The sequence below is a fragment of the Carcharhinus amblyrhynchos genome, chromosome 3 (assembly GCF_965287045.1).
Source record: "Carcharhinus amblyrhynchos chromosome 3, sCarAmb.v2.hapA, whole genome shotgun sequence".
NCBI lineage: Eukaryota > Metazoa > Chordata > Chondrichthyes > Carcharhiniformes > Carcharhinidae > Carcharhinus > Carcharhinus amblyrhynchos.
The window spans coordinates 114,216,762-114,241,133 of NC_137326.1; the positions used below are offsets into that span (position 1 = coordinate 114,216,762).

The 24,372-nt window shown below is 42.0% G+C and overlaps 1 protein-coding gene across 1 annotated transcript in view; it reads right to left on the reverse strand.

Annotated features, from left to right (window-relative positions):
• Nucleotides 1-2,118: 2,118 nt before the first annotated feature.
• psmd1 (proteasome 26S subunit, non-ATPase 1) overlaps nucleotides 2,119-24,372 on the reverse strand; it is a 97,251-nt gene continuing 74,997 nt past the window's right edge. Inside the window, exons 19-25 of the mRNA XM_080185764.1 lie at nucleotides 16,304-16,406; nucleotides 12,324-12,493; nucleotides 10,374-10,466; nucleotides 6,433-6,534; nucleotides 6,113-6,268; nucleotides 3,288-3,439; nucleotides 2,119-2,340 (exon numbers count right to left, since the gene is read on the reverse strand). Of these exons, the coding sequence (XP_080041890.1) occupies nucleotides 3,293-3,439; nucleotides 6,113-6,268; nucleotides 6,433-6,534; nucleotides 10,374-10,466; nucleotides 12,324-12,493; nucleotides 16,304-16,406 (771 nt within the window). The 3' untranslated portion in view covers nucleotides 2,119-2,340; nucleotides 3,288-3,292. The remainder of the gene's footprint in view (nucleotides 2,341-3,287; nucleotides 3,440-6,112; nucleotides 6,269-6,432; nucleotides 6,535-10,373; nucleotides 10,467-12,323; nucleotides 12,494-16,303; nucleotides 16,407-24,372) is intronic.

Genomic DNA, 24,372 nt, shown 5'->3' on the forward strand with positions numbered 1-24,372 from the left:
AGTAATGTTGAAGAGGCAAAGAGAAGTTAAAGACAGGGCTGCATGATGCAAACCTAGGGACCTTGGCTTGGAAGAAGCCAAAGATCCAAGGTGATCCCAAAGGTTGGTGACAGCTTAATACAGCTTCTGAAGCAGTGCTCTGTTGGCACAGCTTGGTATCTGACAGTGCATGAAAGTCAAGGTGAAGCTCAAATGTACGAGATGCTCCAAGACAGAGGAATACCAAAAGGTGGATGAAACCTTGGAAGCGGAACCTAGGTATGTGTGGGGGAGACGATGGTGGGGGGGAGGGGTGGGGAGAGGAGAGAAAATAAGAGAATATCCCAAGGTGTGATCTTCAAGAGCAAACATTGGAAACCCTCATGTAAAAGAGAGTTCCAGTGAGTCATGGTGGCTCAGTGGGACAACTGTCTGCGGGGCAGGGGATTGGGAATTGGTGAGAAATCCGTAGAAGTTTTGGGTGGCATTTGTTACTTGCTTACTGAGTGTGGTATATCTGGCCGCATTTCACTTATTGGTTTACAGGGACTATGTACTTACCGTGAATATTTAGAGTACAAGATAGATTTTGTAATTTTTTATCCTCATGAATCTGTACATATCTATAAAGGAATACTGGTGAAGGAGTATAGTGAATTTGTTTTTATTTAATAAATGTTTTATTTTGTTAATAAATGCTTTATTTTGTTAAAAGTTTATCAGCAGCCTCTGAGATCCATTCAGTAGGTGCCTACCACATTTCTAAACAAAAAAATTAATGTTCAGACCTATCAAGCCAGGTTGGGGGCTCATCTGGGAAATGTCATTATGTGGGAACTCATGGAATTTTTGGTAGGATTATTAAAAAATGAACAGGTGGAGCTGGGTTACTGGACTGGGTTAGAAACTAAGATTTTTCTAAAGATGGTTACTTTTTGTAATCCAGTTAGTATTACATCTTCCAAGGCTCAGTTTACGCAACCGGCAGTTAGAATTACCTGTAGGGGTGGAGAAAGCAGAACTAGTTGAGATAATAGCATGGCACTTGAAATTGGAAGGGAGAACAAAAGGAGAGATCATCATTTAAATGGATAAAACTTGCAGGAAGCTGCAAAGAGAGTTGAGGGTAGTTGTGCACGAAACACAGAAAGCTAGCACACAGATGCAGCAGGTAATCAGGAAGGCAAATGGAATGTTGGCCTTTATTTCAAGGGGTTTGGAGTATAAGAGTAGGAAAGTCTTGCTGTGTTAAGGTACTGGTGAGCCCCCATTTGGAGTACTGTGATCAATTTTGGTCCCCTTATTTAAGGGAGGATTTTATTTTATTTGAGGGAATTCAGAGAAGGTTCACTAGGATGATCCCTGATATGGAGGGATTGCCTTATGAGGAAAGGTTAACCAGGGTGGGACTTCTTATTGCATTTTAGAAGAATGAGAGGTGATCTCATTGAAATATATAGATATCTTGACAGGGCAAATGCTGAGAGGATGTTTCCCCTTACGGCAGAGTCCAGGAGCAGAGGACAGTCTCGGATAAAGAGGCACCAATTTAAGACTGATGAGAAGGAATTTCTTCTCTCAGAGGGTTGAGAATCATTTGAACTCCTTGCTACAGAGAAGCTATGGGAGTAGTGCAATTGTGCATATTTATGGCTTAGATAGATTTTTGATCAGTAATGGAATCAAGGGTTATGGGGATAGGGCAGAAAAGTGGACATGAGGAATGTTTGATCAGCCATAATCCTATTGAATGACAGAGCAGGCTCAAGGGACAGAATGGTCTATTCCTAATCGTATTTCTTGTGATCTTATTTCCAGGGTAAATATCCTGGTAAACCCTGTGTATCTGCCCTAAGTCTCTGCCTTAAGCTCGGGGTTGGAGAAAATGGTGGAGGGACCTGGACCTTGACAATCAATCCATTGCAATTTTACATTTCTCAGCTAATTTTCAGTTAGAGTCAAAATTTCTACAGGGTCCAGACGCAACCAGATTTCAGATCCTGGAAGATTTGGGTCATTGTGTTTTTTGGCAATGACGAGTCTGAAACTTGTGAGACTGCATATTCTGAATTTCCAATTCTATCCAACTGAGCTCAAGAGCTGATGACTGAATTAAACCAAGAAGAATGCGCTTTTTTTTTTACATGAAAGGGGTTTATTGAATTTCTTAATGTATATCCAAGTTTTACAATGCATAATAAATCTCTTGCAGCTGTTCTGAGAGTCACCAACACAGACTGTAAATCGTTGTAGTCCATTCTGCAGAAGTATGTCGTGGATTACATATCTTGAATGGGTATCTTCCATTAAACTAAAATGTCGGAACATGGTGGGAATACCTTCTGAATTTCCATTCATAACCTTGTGGAAGGAGAAAAGTGAAAAATATAATGAATCTTTCAATATAATGCTTTTCTGCAAAAATGTTTTGCTCAGTTTTGTGACTTTTCATTATCAGTCATTATGTAAACCCCAAGATAATTAATTCAGTAAAATCAGAAGTTATCTTCTTTATTCTGTATGACCATGAACCTGCAGGTGTTCCATGTGATGAGAAGTCCATTGATGCTGCACAAGCATGACCAACTGAAGGTGATCCTAAAACTAATAAATGGATTTGGCTATTTTGTTAGCTGGGTTACTAATATCATGTTAAGACTCTCCCAGTCAAGTTGTTGAGAAATCTTTACATGTAGAAGTTCTGTTTGCCCAACGTTGTGCATACTCATTACATAGATGTAGCCACATCTAGATAGTTTAGATGGATAACAGCAGGGTCTTGGCTTCCTTATATGTACTGTTTAGAGTTAATCCAACCAAAAGCATAATGTTTACTAGTACCCAACACTGCTAAATTTCAGATTGCAAGTTTTCTGAGGGGGTATCCGATGCTTCTGGCCACTGAGTTCAGATGTGTGAATGCTCCATAAAGTAGAATTGATGTTTGCTGACATTCCAAAGATACAACACCATACTAATTGTCTTAGTTTCATGCATGAAAAATAGCCATATGGTGATTTCAGTAGGTGATTACCAGCTATATAACTGCACACCAATATAAGCCAGGACTTTCAGAAAGGGAACTGAAAAAAAAGAGGAACTCCCATACGCAACTGAACAATAACTCAACATTGTGGGGTGGAGACAGGGTGATGGTGGGAAGTAGTTAAGGAGAAAATAATTTTGGATCAGTTACACAATCTCAGAGCCTGAAAATTCTAAATAAATTAGTAGAGTTATCCCAATGGCTCCAGTGATTGTTCAGTATGAAGACAATAGAAGGATGCTTGGCAAGTCGCAGCACTTACTTTGATTAATCATCAATATATTCAAATGGCTCAGGTGGTTCAGGCTCTTCCTCCTCTTCCTCAATCTTGGGTCCATGAGCAGCAACAGGTTCCACAAGTTCTTCTGTCTCCTCACTGGTGTCCTTTAGAATTATAATCCCTCCAATTGACAGCTGCAACAATAGATTTTGGCCATATTTATACCGAACAACTGAATTAACTAACTTAAAAAAATGTTAAAAACAAAGCAATGCATATTTCTTCCTGTTGCAAAATTTCAAAGGAGATGAAAGAAGCCCCTACCTCGACTGCTCTCCTGGCTATGGGGATAAAGGGGTATAAGGAAAAGGCAAGGGAAGTGGAGTTAGAATGAGATGGGGATCAGCCATGATCATATAGAATGGCAGAACGGGTTCAAAGGCGTGAATTGCCTACACTTGCTTCTAATTCCTAGGTCTTTTCTCCTCCTGGCCATGACTCTTGCTCTCTCTCTAGAGGAAGTTTTTCCCCTGTTGGTATTCAGAACTATGTATCTGTTAGAAAGTGTGATGCCCTCAGAAGTCTGCTGCACCACTTGTTTGTCAGCCATCGAGTCCTTCTTTGCCAGGACTTTAAGTTGTGGGGTGAACATCTTCTGAAATGTGAGACCTTCAGGTCTCAATATCGAATTCAACAACTTCAGATGGTTAGCTCTACACCTCAACCCCTTTGTTTTCATTTAATTTCATTTTTAAACTGATCTCTACCATTTACTTCTTTATTGTCTTTCTTTACTTTTCTTCCCCGCCCTATTATTCCCCCCATGTTATCCCACTTTCCTTACTTCTTCTTCCCCTTTAGGTCCATTTCACCTCTCTCTCCCACCCATCCCCCCGTATCTTCATCTGTCACAGCTTCCCCTCTGAATTCAGCTTCTCGCCTGTTTGGCCATTTATACCTTTTATTCTCTGTATGGACTGCCATTAGCAGCCTTTCCCCTTGTTTTTGTGGCAATGACTCATTCCCTCACCCTACAGTATAAATACCTCCCACTTTGTGTGCCTTTTGCTTTCACAAAGGATCATCTGGACTCAAAACGTCAGCTTTTTCCTTTTGCAGATGTTGCAGACTGGCTGAGATTTTCCAGCATTTTCTCTTTTGGTTTCAGATTCCAGCATCCGCAGTAATTTGCTTTCATTCTGAAGTGTGCTATCCACTTAGCTCTCAACCATGCTAATGCACCTCAGTGACACCAGCTGCTCTTTGCATTCCAAGATGCAGCACTCGGATTTTTATATTTGGTGACACTTTCTGCACTGGTGGCACTGCCCATTTAGTTATCCAGGATGTAGGTAGTATCTTGGAGTCCCCACATGGAACAGGATGTCCACTTGGTGGGTATGAGCACCCAGCCATGCCTCAAATCATTTATTACTGCACCAAAATTGGAAAATAAGGAAAGACAATAAAATGATAATTAACTCGCTCTGTAACTCTGCCAGGTATTCTTTAAATCCCTGGAACTCTCACTCTGTCATCGTGCTAGTTTTTATTTCTAAAGCTCAATATTCAATGGCACTCACTCGCTCTGTCCTCCCACCTGTAATTATTTAAAAACCCCCCCATTCTCAATGGAATTCTCACTCTGTCTCGCGCCAGTTTATTTCAAATCCCTGATAGCAAATTCTAATTCATGGCCGCAGCCTTTTCTTCCTTCTCCAATTTAAAAGAAAGGTGCAAGTTAAAAGCTTAGAAAAAGAGATGGAGAAGAACACAGTACTAGGGAGAAAACGCCAGAGCTTAGGGCCTAGACAGCTGAAGGTATTGCTGCCAATGGCGGCTTGAAGGAAGTGGGGAGCACAGAAAAAAAGGATAATGTTGGATGAGTGCAGGGTTGCAATAGGAGAGTTTCAGGGCAGTAACTTACACATAAGAAAGGAACTTACAAGGTTACAGAGGTATGTGAAAAAGAGGGTAAGAAGACCAAGTGAAGGAATGGAAATAGTAGCTAGGAAATGGAATTTGTGGCAGAGACTAAAAACAATGAGATCAGTTTTCAAAGGTTTAATTAGAGGAAGTCCTGACTGATAAAAGTTGAATGTCAGTTTCACAACACAGAGGATGATAATTATCTGAAGAAAAATACTTGCAGGACTGAGGAAAAGGCAAGGAAGTGGGAATAGGTGAGTTGCTCTTGCAGCAAGCCAGCACAGACACAATGGGGCAGAATGCTTCCTTAAGTACTGTATTCATTGTAAGATTCAGTAAAGGAGTGGTAGTGAGGAAGAGTTGGGTGTTGGTTACATTCATTTGGAACATGATATTTAAAATCAGGTGATGTTGCCAAGGGTAAGCATGTGGATTTATTTATTATTCGTCACAAGTAGGCTTACATTAATTAACACTGCAATGAAAATCCCATAGTCACCACACTCCAGCTCCTGTTTGGGTACACAGAGAAAATATAGCATGGCCAATGCACCTAACCAACGTGTCTTTCGGACTGTGGGAGGATACTGGATAAAACTCACTCAGACACAGGGAGAATGGGCAGACTCTGCAGATAGTGACCCAAGCCGGGAATCGAACCCAGATCCCTGGAGCTGTGAAGCAGCAGTGCTAACTACTGTGCCGCCAATAAGAAACAGGAGTGAGCCAAGGCTAGATACTTGATGGTGTGGTGGGGTTCAGGGAGTTATAACCAGCAGTCAATGTGATACTGCCCAAAATTATTTTCTACCTCAGATATTCCACCAAAGTTTGTAATTCTAAGGTGATTCTTACATTATTACAATTGTAGAGCAGAGTCAGATTCAAGTTACGTATTTTGCCATTAGCCGTCAGGATTTTTAAAGAGCATTACTTACAGGCTTAAAGGGCTGGTATCTGCACCCTTCTGGCATAACCAGGACTTTAAGCTGTGCGGGCATTACTCGGGCTGGGTTCTCCAATAACTGGTAACTCGGCTCTGGCTCTTTTTTCTTTTCTTTTTCTTTGTCTTCATCCTTTTTCTCAGTCTCTTCCTAAAGACAATAAAAAAGTGAAATTAATACGCAACCACATTTCAATGAACACCAAGTAATAAAGCCCCCATATTTACATAAGTTTATAACATTACTGTTGAGCAAGAATAAACTAATGAAACATTAATAAATCACTCAGCACTATGTGCTCAGTCTGTACTTACAACTTCCATTTTTTCTTCTTCTTTTTCTTTCCCCTTTTCTTTTTCTTTTTCCTTCTCTTTCTTCTTTGCTTTGGCAGTGATTGACAGGACAGCTGTGGAAACCTGAGGGTTTGACAGATTACATATTTTTAGACCTAGCCTAAAATTATAGAATTAGAAAATGGAACAGAAACGCTTAGAGGCTTACAGCATGGAAACAAGCCCTTCAGCCCAACTTGTCCATGCGCCTTTTTTTTAAACCCCTAAGCTAATCCCAATTGCCCACATTTGGCCCATATCCCTCTATACACATGTAACTGTCTAAATGCTTTTTAAAATTGTACCCACCTTGACTACTACCTCTGGCATGTTGTTCCAGACACACCACTCTGTGAAAAAATTGCCCCTCTGGACACTTTTGTATCTCTCCCCTCTCATCTTAAACCTATGCCCCCTAGTTTTAGACTCCTCTACCTTTGGGAAAAGATATTGACTATCAAGCTGATCTGTGCCCCTCATTATTTTGTAGACCTCTACAAAATCACTCCTCAGCCTTCCATGCTCCAGAGAAAAAAGCCCCAGTCTATCCAACCTCTAATTATAACTCAATCCATCAAGTCCTGGTAGCATCCTAGTAAATCTTTTCCGCACTCTTTCTTAGTATCTTTAATAATATCCTTTCTAATAGAGGATGATCAGAACTGTACACAGTATTCCGAGTGCGGCCTTATCAATATCTTGTACAACTTCAACAAGACATCCCAACTTCTGTATTCAGTGTTCTGACTGATCAAACCAAGCATACTGAATGCCTTCTTCATCATTCTGTCCACCTATGACTTCACTTTCAGGGAGCTATGAACATGTACCCCTAGATTTCTTTGTACCCCAACGCCTATCATTAACTGAATAAATCCTGCCCTGGTTCGGAGTACCAAAATGCATCACCTCACATTTATCTAAACTCCATCTGCTATTCATCAGCCCACTGGCCTAATTGATCAAGATCCTGTTGCAATTGGAGATAACTTCCTTCACTGTTCACTATGCCACCAATCTTGGTATCATCTGCAAACTTACTAACCATGGCTCCTAAATTCTCATCCAAATCATTAATATAAATGACAAATAATAGTGGACCCAGCATTTATCCCCGAGGCATACCGCTGGTCACAGGCCTCCAGTTTGAAAAACAACTCTTTATAACCATCTTCTGGCTTCTGTCAAGAAGCCAATTTTGTGCCTATTTAGATAGCTCACCCTGGATCCTGAGAGATTTAACCTTATGCAACAACCTACCATGTGGTACCTTGTCAAAGGCCTTGCTAAAATCCAAGTAGACAACATCAACTGCACTGCCCTCATCTACCTTCTTGGTTACCCCTTCAAAAAACTCAATCAAATTTATGAGACATGATTTTCCACTCACAAAGCCATGCTGACTGTCCCTAATCAGTCCTTACGTCTCTAAATGCCTGTAGATCCTGTCTCTCAAACCACCTTCCAACAACTTACCCCCACAGACGAGGGGCTAATTGGCCTGTAGCTTCCTCTTGGGGAGAGTGATCATTGTATGGTGGAGTTTCTGGTGCAGATGGAGGAGGACAAAGTGGGTTCCCAGACATGCGTCCTTTGTTTGAACATAGGGGAGTACGGTAGGATGAGAGAAGAATTGGCGAATGTGGACTGGGGGAGCGCATTGGAAGGTAGGTCTGCTGAGGAGCAGTGGAGGATCTTTAAGGAGATCTTTCTTGGTGCTCAGCAGAAATTTATTCCGATGGTCAAAAAGGACCGTAGGAGGAGAGGTAATAAGCCGTGGATAACGAAGGAGGTGAAGGAAAGTGTAAAATTAAAAGCGGAGGCGTTTAGAGTAGCTAAGAGTAGTGGGCGAGAAGAGGATCGGGAGAGGTTTAAATGTCAACAAAGATTGACAAAGAAGTTGATAAAGAAGGGTAGGAGAAACTATGAAGCTGGGCTAGCGCTTAATATAAAAAAGGATAGCAAGAGTTTTTATAAATATATAAAAAGGAAGAGGCTGGCTAGGGTGAACGTTGGACCCTTAGAGGATGAGAAGGGGGACTTAGTGGTAGAGGATGGGGAAATGGCTGAGGTCTTGAATAACTTTTTTGTTTCGGTCTTCACGGAGGAGGGCATGAATAATTTGCCAGGTGTTAGAGATGGAAAGGTGGTAGGACTGGAGGGTCTCAATGACATTACTGTTACTAGAGAGGCGGTGCTCGACAGACTGGAGGGACTGATTGTGGACAAGTCCCCAGGACCGGATGGAATGCATCCAAGGGTTCTGAAAGAAATGGCGGAGGTGATAGTGGATGCCTTGGTGGTTATTTTCCAAACGTCGCTGGATTCCGGGGAAGTGCCGGAAGATTGGAAAACGGCTAATGTTACGCCGTTGTTTAAGAAGGGTGCCAGGCAAAAGGCAGGGAATTATAGGCCGGTTAGTTTAACGTCTGTTGTAGGTAAAATGTTAGAATCCGTCATCAAGGAGGAAATAGCGAGGCATCTTGAGAGGAATTACTTGATAGAGCAGACGCAGCACGGTTTCGTTAAGGGGATGTCTGACAAATTTACTGGAGTTCTATGAGGATGTGTCTAGGGCGGTGGATAGAGGAGAGCCGGTGGATGTGGTCTTTCTTGATTTTCAGAAGGCGTTTGACAAGGTACCTCACAAGAGGTTATTGCAGAAGGTCAGGGGACATGGAGTTGGGGGTAGGGTGTTAGCGTGGATAGAGGATTGGTTGTCAAATAGGAGGCAGAGAGTGGGGGTCAATGGGTGCTATTCGGATTGGCGGTTGGTGACTAGTCGAGTGCCCCAGGGGTCGGTGCTGGGGCCTCAGCTATTTACCATTTATACAGATGATCTGGAGGAGGGAACCGAGTGTATGGTGTCGAAATTTGCTGATGACACCAAGATTGGTGGAACGGCAATATAGGGCATTGGTGAGGGCGCAGCTGGAGTACTGTGTACTGTTTTGGGCGCCGTACTTACGCAAGGATATTTTGGCCTTGGAGGGAGTGCAGAGGAGGTTTACTAGGCTGATGCCGGAGTTGAGGGGGTTGAGCTATGAGGAGAGGCTGAATAAACTAGGCTTGTACTCGTTAGAGTTTACAAGAATGAGGGGAGATCTCATTGAGACATATAAGATGATGAATGGGATGGATAGGATAGAGGTGGAGAGACTCTTCCCGCTCAGAAAGGACAGTAGGACTAGGGAGCACAGCCTCAAGATAAAGGGGGGGCGGTTTGGAACGGAGTTGAGGAAGAACTTCTTCACTCAAAGGGTGGTGAATCTCTGGAATTCTCTGCCCGTTGAAGTGGTGGAGGCTGCCTCGCTAAATATTTTTAAGACGCAGGTTGATGGGTTTTTGATAAGAGAGGGGATTAAGGGTTATGGGGAGAGGGTGGGAATGTGGAACTGAGCCACGACATATCAGCCATGATCTTATTGAATGGCGGGGCAGGCTCGAAGGGCTAGATGGCCTACTCCTGCTCCTATTTCTTATGTTCTTAAATTGTAGAAAGAGGAATTCTAGGTTAAAATTCAAGATGACAACAGAAACAGCAGCAGATGACGGGTAACCTATAAACTATCAAATTTATCTATTTCATAACCCAACCCATAAACAAGGTCAAGACTGAATAAGCATCTGTGCACAAATTCATCTGTTGAGTTACTGACATTATAGACAAAGATTTCAGTTCACATTTTCCAAGTTGTTAAAATTCATAATACAAATCAAACTCCGTGAAATTTGGGGGAAAGACATGAATAAAATGCAAGATTTTGATACCTTACGAGACAGGAACAGGAATTACATGAAAAACAATAGTACTTTCAAACCCCATGGTCAAGTTGCTCTACAATCCACTTCTAAATTATACAGTTGGATTACAGAGTTTGTTCTTCCTCTTTATTTGAATAGAATTCCCATGTGAAGCAGACCTTTTCTTTCTCTTTCTCTTTAGGAACCTCCAGAGGAGCTGGGTAGGCAAATGTTGATGGCTTACAATTTGACCGGTACTGGACTTTAGGCATCTGTGAACAAAGAATAACATACACGTGTTCAGAAAGAAATAAACAAGCTATAAAAAAAGGAAAGATAATTCAATACTCTGGAACAACAATTCTTCCAAGTTCATTTGTTTGAAGGAAAGAAAAGGACAAACTTGCATTTACAATAGCACCTTCCTCATGTCTCCACAGCTAATTAAGTATATTTGAAGTGTCATCATTATTGTAATTTAAAAATGACTAGATTATCTATTTTAGGGATTGATTGGGGGAGAATAATGGTCAAGATGCCGGTACAACTTCCCAATTCTTCCTCAAATAATCATGGAATCTTTCAGATCCACTGAGAACACATAAACACCGTCTAGGTTAGCATCATATCCAAACAATGTCACCTCCAACAGGCAGAGCTCCCTCAGTGTCAGCCTAGATTACGTGCTCAAGTTTTGGGGGTGGGACCTGAACCTACAACCTTCTGATTCAGAGGCAAGGGTACTATCGCCAAGTTAAAGCTGACACTAATGGATATTTAACTTTGTTTCTGTACTACCTGCCCTTTATTGTATACCACAATATAATTTAATTTTCTACTCTTAATTATGTAACATTCTGCTAAAACTTTCATTAAGATCTAAAGACTGTAGAGCTTTAATTATCTTCTTTCAGATGGCAGCTGAATTTACAAATTTCAAGGGATAATCTTTGCCTGTTTTAATTTTCATTTAATAATGTGCACTGCATCCATTTTAAAGTTTATTTATTAGCGTCACAAGTAGGCTTACATTAACACTGCAATTAAGTTACTGTGAAAATCCCCTGGTCGCCAGAACTCTGGTGCCTGTTCGGCTACATTCTTTTGTGACTAGAAAGTAACACATGCTGCCAACAGACCATCTTGTTGCCGTTCATCAGTCCTTGTTCCGAATGCTGGCTGAGCTATGAACAATCTTTCTGCAGTCTTTGTAATTTCTAGTCCTTGCTGCCCTCACTGCTTGTTCCCTTCAAAATCCAACCCACACCTCAATGTGGTGAAGGGGCCAACAACTAGAACTGAGGTAAATAAAAGCAAAATGTTGCAGATGCTGGAAATCTGAAATAAAAACAGAAAATGCTGGAAAAACTCAGCCAGTCTGGCAGCATCAATGGAGAGAAGCAGAGTTAACATTTTGAGTCTGTACGACTCTTCTTCAACGTTGAGAGGGGTACGGAATTGCTTGTTGAGGCAATGCCATCAGCGGTTAAATTCTCGACCGAAGTACCACCTGGGGAGTTATGCATGGTGGATAGGTTCAACAGAAACTCCAAAAATAGCTGCCTAACATAGATGGTGAAGACTTGGGCAGCAGCAGGTTCTTATGGCCACTGTCTGCGCAGATGACCACTTTGGTAATGGGAAGGCAGATACCCAGTACAACTGGATAATAGCTTTGTAGCTGCAGGATGGAAATATGAGGGGTCCTTCCATCTTGTTTATCAAAACAGCACAATGGGCAGACTAGCCAATCAAAAAACTCAGTGAGTTGCACTTGTTAATTGATCTGCCACCTCAGCTGCAGAAAACATGACAAAACAGCCATTTTGTGCCTATATAAGCATACCATCTGCCGAATTACTATAGGAGTATGGATCATTGAGGTAGGACCAGAAGAACCATAGGCCTACTTCACCTTCCTTCCAACTGGAATAAAAATATATGAACAAGTACATTATACAGTTTAAGGCATTTCCTCTATCGTATCAGATGGGGTGAAAATAAAAATAGAACTTCTGAACTCGATACTAACCAACAAAATATCATAATTTGACACTGACTAAAAACAAATCCAAAAAGCTGTATGGAGTAACAAGGAGTTAAAAAGAGATCATGTAAAATTAAGTTACCTTGAGATCCTTGTTAAGGCCAATGACTGCAGTTGGAGTGAAGGCCAGGGACAAAAAGTGTGAATGAGGGAACCAGAACCAGAACTGGGTAAACACTAGCACCCCGACCACTGAGGGCATGTGGGTGTGCCCTGTCCGTGACTGGAGTGAAATGGTCATGTTGCGGCCACCTATCAAAAAGGAAAAATAGTGTTAGATACCTATATGATGCCTTCAAATACAATTATCAATTTGAATGGTCTTGAGGATGTAAAGCAAGAATGAAGGTTCATTCGCGTGTGGGCCTTTTCATATTAAAATGTTCAGGTCAGGCATGCAAATTCAGTACAGTTTGTTACAATATATTGATTTCTCAAAATAAAGGCCAAGTTTAATTTATGAAAACATGGTAGAAGGGATTGCTGTTTCTAATTTAGTACCTTAGACATCAAACTAGTTTCGGCAGATCCTGGGCCTTAAAATACAACAATTTTCGCACTCTGTTCTATGCTACCGCTTCTTCATTTCTGGGATATAGTTTTGTATTTTTGAATATTCAGATTGACCATCTTTTCACCCTTTCATAATCACAATGAAGATCATTTGTTTTAACTCAGATGATTTCTATGCTAGTATGAATTCAAATAGATGCACAGAAAACAGACTGATTTTGTTGCTGAAGATAGCACCAACTTTGAATAAGTCAAATGGATCGACCCTTTGTAACTACGCAATTCTAATCTTGTATATCACTGGAATGACTGACTGAGATTGTTTAATGAGTATGCAAGACCTCAAAAACCATCTGAAGCAACTCAAACTGAACCAACATATTATAGTGATACATGCAGTAGCCATTAGCTCTGACCAAATTTCTTTCAAATCTAGAACTCTAAATTTCTATGCATAGGATCAAGGAGTGACAGGACATATGACGAGCACACAATTTTATAAACTATAAACACGAGAACAGGAAATGCAAGCTAGCCTAATGCTGTCAGTCATTGAGGGGATTTATGACACATTTCGGATGTTTAAATGGAAGCAGATTTGCTCTCTCAAATTGATGTAAAAGATCCAGAGGTACTGTTCAAGGAACTAAGGAAATTTCCTTGTATCCCAGCAAACAGTTATTCCTCAGTCAAAACCCAACCAGATTATTTGGTCAAGGTATGTGAGAGCTGACTATGTGCAAATTTGCTGCCGTGCTTCCTACATTGCAACAGTCATTACACTTCTAAATTATTTAGTGGGTTGTAAAGTACTTAATTGGCTGTGAAATATTTTGAGAACCACCACGGTTTGTCAAAGATGCAGAGTAAGGTTTCTTTCATTGTCATGGAAATCTTGCAAAGTTCAGGGGGAAGGGGTTAGGGAGAGGTAGGGGACACATGACTGATGAGAAATATTAGAAAATGATCAAAGCGACCTTGTCAGTGAATGACACAATGGGAATAGAACGTCCACATAAAATGAGAGGACAAGAGGTAGCAGTAAATATGGGTAGAAGATTTCATGTGAGGGAGATTAAGGGAGGAGAAAAGGGCAGAGAAATCAGAGGAAAGAAGGCAAAGTGACAAGACAGTTTCAAATCAGCAAAGATGGGTTATTGCTTAATGCAGAGGCTAAGGGAGGAATATAGCAAGCATATTTTACTGAGAAAATGAGCATTTGAGGAGGATGATAGAGAATGGATGTAAAGGAGAACTGAGAGTTGCAACACAGTGAGAAAGCTTCGGTAAGAGGAAGTGGTGCAGAACTATGGGCAAGTACAGCAATGTCACACAGTTGCAGTATTTCAAATATTGAGTCTATCAGCATAAACTTCAAAACTACACCCGCTAAAGGAGGGGTGTACTTTGGGCAGCAACTTCTGGACTTTAATATTTAACTACGTATTTGCATAATCCCGAAATTGCTGTTAGATTTCCATTAAAAGAGTGAATGCCAGTAACCTGACCATTATTCTCATCTCAAATTCCAGGCCATTTAGGCCACAGTATTTTCAAATAAAATAATTTTAATAAATACACATCCATCAGCAAACAGAGGGTGAATTGCCTGGTTATAGGAGTTTAGCTTTATCAGTAATCATCTACATGGGGCAACACAACAGATGTCATATTAAATAGCTGTAATAGAAAACAGCTGTATAATGAAAAACAGAACAGATGAATGTTCTGCTCACATTTAGTCCGCATCCATTTTCAGGGAAATTGGCTGATTTGTCAAAAATCAATCTGCCAGATAATCTAGTAATTATCAGAGCAACACCCAATTAGCAAGGTTTTATTTTCAAATTATATTAAAATCCTTATATTATTTGATTTATAGGAAACCCAATTAGACTAACATGATAAGAGCACCTGATTACAGCATTCAAAACAACTTTTCCAATGTAAAAAGAACATTCTACTGCAAGTTTAATAGTATGTAGTTAATTCCTCAAAATTACCAATGTGGCAGTGTGTGGCAGGATTTGATGCAAGGCAAGCCTGACAGAACATTGTAACCAAGACCCTAACAATAAGAGATACCTGGAGTTACACCTAACGTATAGGTAGATAGTTATTGTTTGCAGACATCAATTTTAATGGCTGCAAAACATCATTCGAAAGCCCCTCAAAGAGTGATTTTTGTCAACCACCATCAGGTATGATTATACTATGATACATACTGTTCATAAAATAGGAGTTTTCTTTGGAATTAGGTCCCTTCTTTGTAGTTTTGAGAAAAACATTTGGTGCAATTCACCATAGGTGGAGGAGCTATATGTTTACGGGGCGGGGAGTGGGGAGGTTGAAGACATTGCATCATGATTGAGGGAATTAATGTTGTTGCTGTTCAGAGAACCTATTTCCATCTCAGTAAAATAATTATATAATTATTACACATAATAATTATGACAGGGTATCAATGGGGATTGATTTTTTCATAAATAAAGCTTTGTGCAGATACAGAAATTAACTACTAGAATATAATTAAAGAATTTCCAGATATTCTGACTAGGGTAAATTGAAATCTAAGCACAAATGCCAAGAATTACCCCACTGTGACAGACAAACTAATTCGATGAGAAACCTATCTGCCATGATTAAAAATGTGAAAAAAATTAAAGAGAAACCTCTCAGTCCAAAATCTTTTGCTTTCACTGAATATTTTGAATTGCAGAAAAAGGCAAATCAGTAATTATTTCAAACAAGCTGCAGTGCATTTTGAAACAAATTCTTCAGTACAAACTTAAGGGCTCAGTTCATTTGCTCTGCAAACAATATTTAATTGGAATGGGTTTAACATTATACACGAGCTGCAATAATTTGGACCTAATGACACTGAATTGAGATGAAGGAAAAGACAGGAGGAGGAGAAACAGAAAGTGTCCGCTACTGCAGTATTGAGGGATGGAATAAATGTTGGCCAAGTAAGCAATACCCACTTCCCACAAAAATTAATTTTTAAAAAATTATGTGCTGAAGTCTCAGGAATGGAGCTTGACCCCATGACCTTCAGATTCAAGGTTTTGAATGCTACCATTGAGCCACAGCCGACTTTTGGATAAATGCACAAGCACAGGTGGGCAACGTTTAGAAATGAATAGACCAAAGGGAAATGTGAAGCTATGATCAAAAAGTTAACTGTTAATCTTGCCACACACACTATTTGGCCCAAGGCCTGTTGAGTGCTACCAGCACATTTTTTACTTCTGTTTCGTTGTTTCAGCATTTCAAGGTTAGTACATTTTTGTTCATATTCATTTTTGAATATCGTCCTGTAATAAGCACTATATGACAATGCCAGAGAACTAGATTACCAAATTGCTGTGGCAGCAATTGACTGCACCTAATAATGTTAATTCACCTTCTCAAAACATTAATTTTTGAGATTCCTTAAACTAGCTCAAATTATATTTCATAGCTTAAACCGAAGTTTTCACACAAAGACAGTAGACAGAGTTTTGGAACGAGCTACTGACAAAAAGCCGCAAGTGATTTAAATATTACCTGCATCAAGAATGCCCTGAGCTAATATGGCGCCAAACTTGGCCATGACATCATCGTGCTTGTCATTGATAACCTTTGCGTAGAGCTGTCGGAATTGAGTGACCTAATAAAGGAACCACAGAACTGTAAGTCAAAGAGGAATTTGTATATCAAAACAGAATACTCAAATTATAGAAACTTGCACAATTCTGTAGTTTTAATACTTATCAACTAAACTGCTTTGTCCCGTAAAGTATTTTCATGAATGTTATTGGAGCTGCACTGACACATACAAAGAGTATTCCATTGTTCCTCTGACTTGTAGGTGTTGGAGAGGCATTGGGAAGTCAGATAGTGAGCTACAAACTCCAGGATACCAAGTTTCCATCTAACTCTAGCAGCCACAACATTTATGCAGTTGGTCCAGTTGAGTTCCTGGGCAACAACTCTCCCTAGAATACTAATGGTGTGTGACCCATGCTATGTTTAAGCGGAAGTGGTTAGGCTCTCTGTTGTTACATACATATGAATTAGGAGCAGGACCAGGCCATTTACCCCATCAAGCCTGCTCAGCCCTTCAATAAGATCATTGCTTATCTGATTGTGGCCTCAAATCTACTCTTGCATCTTTCTGACAGCCTTTGAATCCTCTATCAGTTAAGAATCTCTCATTGTCTTAAAAACATGACAATACTGGCTTTACAATGCTCTGGGGAAGAGTGTTCTCCAGACGAATTACCATCTGAAAGAAAGAAGAAAAATTCTCCTCATCAGTTATAAATAGGAGACACCTCATTTTTAAGCTATGTCCCCTAGTTCTGACCTCTCCAAGAAAGAGAAACATGTTTTCAGCATTCACTGTCAAGCCCCTTATAAGTTTCAATAAGATCACCTCTTATTCCTCTAAACTGCAACGGATACAGACCCAGCTTCTTGTTGGACCATAGGAGGAGAGGTAATAAGCCGTGGATAACGAAGGAGGTGAAGGAAAGTGTTAAATTAAAAGCAGAGGCATTTAGAGTAGCTAAGAGCAGTGGGCGAGAAGAGGATTGGGAGAGGTTTAAATGTCAACAAAGATTGACAAAGAAGTTGATTAAGAAGGGTAGGAGAAACTATGAAGCTGGGCTAGCGCTTAATATAAAAAAGGATAGCAAGAGTTTTTATAAATATATAAAAAGGAAGAGGCTGGCTAGGGTGAACGTTGGTCCCTTAGAGGATGAGAAGGGGGACTTAGTGGTAGGGGATGGGGATATGGCAGAGGTCTTGAATAACTTTTTTGTTTCGGTCTTCACAGAGGAGGACGTGAATAATTTGCCGGATGTTAGAGATGGAAAGGTGGTAGGACTGGAGGGTCTCGATGACATTACTGTTACTAGAGAGGTGGTGCTCGACAGACTGGAGGGACTGATTGTGGACAAGTCCCCAGGACCGGATGGAATGCATCCGACGGTCCTGAAAGAAATGGCGGAGGTGATAGTGGATGCCTTGGTGGTTATTTTCCAGACGTCGCTGGATTCCGGGGAAGTGCCGGAAGATTGGAAAACGGCTAATGTTACGCCATTGTTTAAGAAGGGTGCCAGGCAAAAGGCAGGGAATTATAGGCCGGTTAGTTTAACGTCTGTTGTAGGTAAAATGTTAGAATCCGTCATCAAGGAGGAAACAGCGAGGCATCTTGAGGGGAACTGCTTGATAGAGCAGACGCAGCATGGTTTCCTTAAAGGGAAGTCGTGTCTGACAAATTTACTGGAGTTCTATGAGGATGTGTCTAGGGCGGTGGATAGGGGAGAGCCGGTGGATGTGGTCTTTCTGGATTTTCAGAAGGCGTTTGACAAGGTACCTCACAAGAGGTTATTACAGAAGGTCAGGGGGCATGGAGTTGGGGGTAGGGTGTTAGTGTGGATAGAGGACTGGTTGTCAAATAGGAGGCAGAGAGTGGGGGTCAATGGGTGCTATTCGGATTGGCGGATGGTGACTAGTGGAGTGCCACAGGGGTCGGTGCTGGGGCCTCAGCTATTTACCATTTACATAGATGATCTGGAGGTGGGAACCGAGTGTAGGGTGTCAAAATTTGCTGATGACACCAAAATTGATGGAAAGGCAAATTGTGCGGAGGGTGGGGAGAGTCTACAGAAGGATCTAGATAGGCTGGGCGAACGGGCCAGGAAATGGCAAATGGAATTTAATGTTGGCAAGTGCGAGGTGGTCCACTTTGGTAGGAATAATGGTAGGAAGGATTATTACTTACGTGGAGAAAAACTGCAGCAGGCGACGGTGCAGAGGGACCTCGGGGTCCTTGTGCATGAGTCGCAAAAACCCAGCTTGCAGGTGCAGCAGGTGGTCAGGAAGGCGAATGGGATGCTGGCCTTCATCGCGAGGGGGATTGAATATTAAAGTAGGGAGGTCTTGCTGCGGCTGTATAGGGCATTGGTGAGGCCGCAGCTGGAGTACTGCGTGCAGTTTTGGGCGCCGTACTTACGCAAGGATATTTTAGCCTTGGAGGGAGTGCAGAGGAGGTTTACTAGGCTGATGCCGGAGTTGAGGGGGTTGAGCTATGAGGAGAGGCTGAATAGATTAGGCTTGTACTCGTTAGAGTTTAGAAGAATGAGGGGAGATCTCATTGAGACGTATAAGATGATGAATGGGATGGATAGGATAGAGGTGGAGAGACTCTTCCTGCTCAGAAAGGATAGGAGGACTAGGGGGCATAGCCTCAAGATAAAGGGGGGGCGGTTTAGAACAGAGTTGAGGAGGAACTTCTTCACTCAAAGGGTGGTGAATCTCTGGAATTCTCTGCCCGTTGAAGTGGTGGAGGCTGCCTCGCTAAATATTTTTAAGACGCGGGTTGATGGGTTTTTGATGAGAGAGGGGATTAAGGGTTATGGGGAGAGGGCGGGAATGTGGAACTGAGCCACGACAGATCAGCCATGATCTTACTGAATGGTGGGACAGGCTCGAAGGGCTAGTTGGCCTACTCCTGCTCCTATTTCTTATGTTCTTATGTTCATCCCACAAATAGAGATTTTTTTGACCACGAGCAGCTGCAGGCAACTTTAAAAGATCTTTTCACTTCCTCTTTTGTGTAAACATTGGTTAGAAACACTGGGGGCACTTGAGAAGAATTTAAGCATGAAGTGAAAGGTAAATAAACAGCTAACTGGAAGCTGAATAGAAAACCATTAAGCTGTCAATCAAATTATAATTAAAAGGGCTGGACTGAAATTGAATGGAAACAAAGGGTTAGAAGGTATTTCAAAGACTCTGAGGAAGATCTTGCGCCCATCTGCAGGATCAGCAGCAGGGGCTCAATATCTGGTATATTGACCCATTGACATGATGCCACATTGGCACGGTTTACAACAGGTCCACCCAGATGTAAATTTGCTGTTGGGATCCCTTCAGGGGTATAAAGATGGATATAGCATCTGGTCTGAGAGATATGGCTAGACTGTGGCTGGACAATGCCCACTGGCACAGATTGGCATGGTGCAGAAAGGGTAGGTGGGTGATGTCAATGATTATGTGGGTCAGGAAACAAGTTGTCCGTTGTTCAGGGGAGGGTGTGCTGGCACCGACTGGGGGAGAGATGCCAACTTGGATCAGTGGGGGATGGGGTACCACTTCTACCTGGAATGGGGAAGGAGAAGTGCCAGCTCTGATCATGATGGAGGCAGAAGATGCCCCCGAGATCCTATGGTAGGCTGAGGGTGGAGGTTTATTCCTGCCCTTTTAACATGCCGCCCAATCTCAGTGCAGCCAGGCTATGTCAGTGTGTTTAGGCCTCATTCTCCCCTTGCTTGACATCAGGAAACTCACCCAGCTGATTTTTTTTTGGAAGAGCATGGTAAGCTCCGGAAAGAAAACAGATCTGTTTTTCTGGAGAAGCACACTATTTTTCTCGCCGAAAACAACACTGCCAAATTCTGGTAAGATCATCCCCTCTGACTCTTCTAAGAAGGCTTAGAGGCTTCACATAAAAGCTGTGTGAATAGAATGGGGCTGAGTGAATAGCTATGCCCCCCCACCCCATGAAAATGACATCTCCTCTTTCAAAGGACTTCAAAGGAATCTGCTCATACCTGGAGTTTCTGAGAGAAAGAAAAATCTTTAATAAAGAATGGAGTATTGCAGTGATTTAAAAGCCCGCCAGGTGACCAGAGAGCATGGAGATTAAAGTGCCCAGGCCACTTCAAAGTTTTCACAGATGACAGGAACGAAGAAATTGAGCAGACAGCTGCCTGAAATCATCAAGCCAGGGGTGATCTTCAGGTCTGCCAGGGCTAGAACAGGCAATGCAGCCATGGGACTCCCCCCAATCCCAGGGGATAATGCTAAGATCAACCCCTTGCCCCTACCCCAAGCCCCACCCAGGACCTTAGAGGATCCTCCCTCTGCAGCCTGGCCACTGGAACTACCTCCTTGACCCCTCTCAAAGTCCAACATGCTAGGTGTGCACACAGGTCATTGCCAGCACCAAAGCCTATTCAGTGGATTTCCCCACTGGGGAGGCAGGTGCATGGAGAGGGGCCACTGAATGGGCTGTCCAGTCCACTAAATTGTATTACAGTTATCCAGTTAGCCTAATTTTTGATCAGGACTGGCAGGCAGTCAGGTGAATCCCAACTGCCTTCACACCCAGCGGGAACCCCGCTTTTTGGCTGACGTCCCATTCAGCATGGCATTAAGATTCCCCTAGCTGCCTGACAGGGCTGGAGACCACCCACCCACCCCCCCGAATCAGATCTTATTGTTTCTTTTGTTCGCTTCTTTTATATTACTTTCCACTCTCTTCAGCTTTTCTTCATCTATTTCATTAGTTGTGAAGCATTTTGGCACATCCCAAGGATGCTGAATTTGCTATGTTAAATAAAAGTTCTTTCATCTTTTCTTTACTGGCTAAGTCTAAGATTGGGAGGTAATGCTACAATTGTATAACCACACCCTCCCCCCATTAGACCAGAGCTGGAGTATTGCATACAGTGCTGGTTATTGCATTAGAAGAACGATGTGATCCCATTAGACAGTGCACAGAGGAAATCTAAGGTTTTTGATGATGAATCTTAGTTATGTAGAAAAATTGGTTAGGCTGGAATTGTCTTTTTGGAACATAGGAGGCTGAGGGGAGGCTTAATTGGGATGTATAAAATTATGAGGAGCAGCGAGGACAAGAAGGAAGTGGTGAAAAGATTAATGGCCACGGCACATTGGTTTAATGTAATTGGTCGAAGGATTAGAGGGCAGTTGAGAATTTCTTTCACTCAGTGAGTGGCATGGGTCTGGAATTATATGCCTGAAAAGGGAGAGAAGAATAAAAACTTCATTGTTTTTAAAATATTTGGAAGGAAGTGACATAACCTGCAGACTATGTAGGTGGGATTAGGCTGGATATTTGACTGGTATAGTTAGAATGGGCTGAATATCTTTTTCTGGATCATAAATCTTCCATGTTCTACCTCTGGCAATGAACGACGATTTGAAGTTTCTAAATCTACTAAATTTGGAAGAGTCCCAAAAAGTTCAACATTAGGCATTTGGGATTTGTGGACACCTGACACATGTCAGTAGGACTCAGACACATGATTCATGATCTCGTTAAGTGTCTTCCTGGGCTCAGTTGTGACTATCTGTATGGAATTTCATGTTCTCCAAGTGCTTTCATAGGTATCATCCGGGTGCTCCGGTTTCCTCCCACGGTCCAAAAATGTGCAGGTTAGGTGGACTGGCTATGTTAAATTGCTGCTTAGTATACAAGGATGCTAAATGCCAGAATTGGCAGGATAGAGCTGGGGCGAGAGTAAGGTGCTTTTTTGTAGAGTTGATTTAGACCAAATGGACTCCTTCTGCACTGTGAGGATTCTATGGTACAGAGAGAGTAAAAATGAAAGGTAAAATCACTAAGATCCAAATGACCATAAGCTGCTCTCCCCTTTGAGAGGGGGAGCTGACTTTTGGGGATTTAACCTGAGGATCATCAAACCTCAGATGAGGGGCAAGTTTGATGAGTAAGGTCATGAATAACCTCAGCCGATCTGGAAATTGCTGTTTTGCGTTGCACCACATCAGAGGGACCTCCCTCTGGACAGAGGGAGTACTGCATTGCCAAAGGTGTCAACCTTTCTGATGTGGGGCAAAAGTCTCCCAAGAAAATTCTAATTGTCACATTTGCATGTGTGATTCAAGCTGGTTTCTTCAGTGGGAGTTTAGAGAAGAATCTCCCACACTCTGTGCACTGCAGAGGCCACCAGTATGAATAAAATTAAATTTCAAGAGGCAAGGCCTATTCCTGTTGGAGAGACTCGAATCAGCACACTGATCGGGTCACTGCGCATGCGCTGATGTCAGTGCCGAAATTGGCGCATGCACAGTGGCCCCACTCAATCACTGGCTGGCCCCACAATCCCAGCAAGCCAGCTCTTCACCACCTCCCCCCCCCCCCCCCCCCCCGCCTTCTCCATGATCCCCGGGCCCAACCTCCTCCTCGTGATCTCTGATGGGCAATGCCAAGGTGTACTCTGGGCACTGGCACTTTGCCCCTTGGGCACAGCTGGCACTGCCAGGGTGCCAATGTCCAGGGGCACACCCTCCCGCCGCCTGACCCCCTGAGGGGCCCCGATTGCCCACCCTTCACTCCGGCAGGGTCATGCCGCTAGTTCTCCAAAAGCAGGGAGCTGGTGTAATCCCCACTGGAGGAGTGAAACACTCCTGTGGGATGAGACCCCCAATCATATTCAAATAATATTAAAATGACCATTTAAATTATTTATGCATCTTCCCGCTGATTTCTGGCGCAGAGCAGAGGCCACTGGAAATCTGGCGCAGGGAGACACAAGCGGGGTGCAAACGCTTGCACAAACCCCACAAGTTGGCCACTGCGGGATTCTCCTGACCTGCTGCACTAAAAAATTGGCACAATAGGATGAGAGAATCACAGCCGTGACATTTAAACTTCAGGTGGATATAAAAAACATCAAACAGGATTATTTTTAAGAGCATGGTATTTCTCCCCAGTGTCCTGGCTAACGTTTATCCCTCAACCAAAATTCAGGAGAATAGATTATTTGGTTATTACCTCATTGTGTACAGTTACATCTCAAAGATAGTAAGCTGTGATGATTTCAACATTACTTCAAAAGTGCTTCATTAGCTTTAAGTGCTTCGATACATCCTGAGGTTGTAAAAGGTACTATTTAAATAACTCTAAAATTTCCTTCCCCGTCCATTATAGAAGTGATTTATTTAATCATTTCACTCAGTTGCTTGTCTCAAACAACTCACGTAGTCAGGAATTTTCTATCAACATATATGATTGGGACATACTTCAATTTACAACACTAAAAGTGGTGCCTATCAAGTGATGCCATTCATGAGAAAATCTTCCCTCATCTTATGTGAAACAAAAATCTTACAACTCTGATTACATTGAAACTCTGAAGAGACAGACTATCAAATGTATGCCGTCATTTTAGCAGGTTCAATAACTATCACCAATATCCATGAAAAGACTTGCTGCTTGGCCCAGAATATGTGCATGCTTTTGGAAATAATGAAATGCTCTCATAATTAGGTTTTAAATTTTCTTAAGTTGCAACTTGCATCAAATGGTTGCAGTCTGACCCAGTCAAAATGCTGTACATTCATTTGAGTACAACATCAAGATATTTCAGTGCAGTACTAAAGAACTTTCATATTGTAGTTTCATTGTAGGAAATGCCATCTTTCAGATCAGACATTGATCAGACACTGTTCAGGTGGACAGACAAGCCCTATGGCACAATTTAAAGTGCAACTGGGGGGCTTTCCTCTCAATCAACAGCATGAAAAATTACCTTATCGTTTATCTCATTTGCCCCTTGTCAGATTGTGAGCATGCTAGCTGTCACTTTTGCCTACATGAAAGATGACTAAACTTCAAAAGTAGTTCACTGGCTGCAAAGCACATCCAAGAGTCCTATGGATTCTGACAATTGTTAGAGAAATGCACGCTCGCTCTTCATTAAGCACACATTACTGAAAAGGTCCATATAGGGATATACAAACCTCATTTTGATCAGAAGAATTAACGAAAACATGAACAAACCGAAGAGGTGAATTGA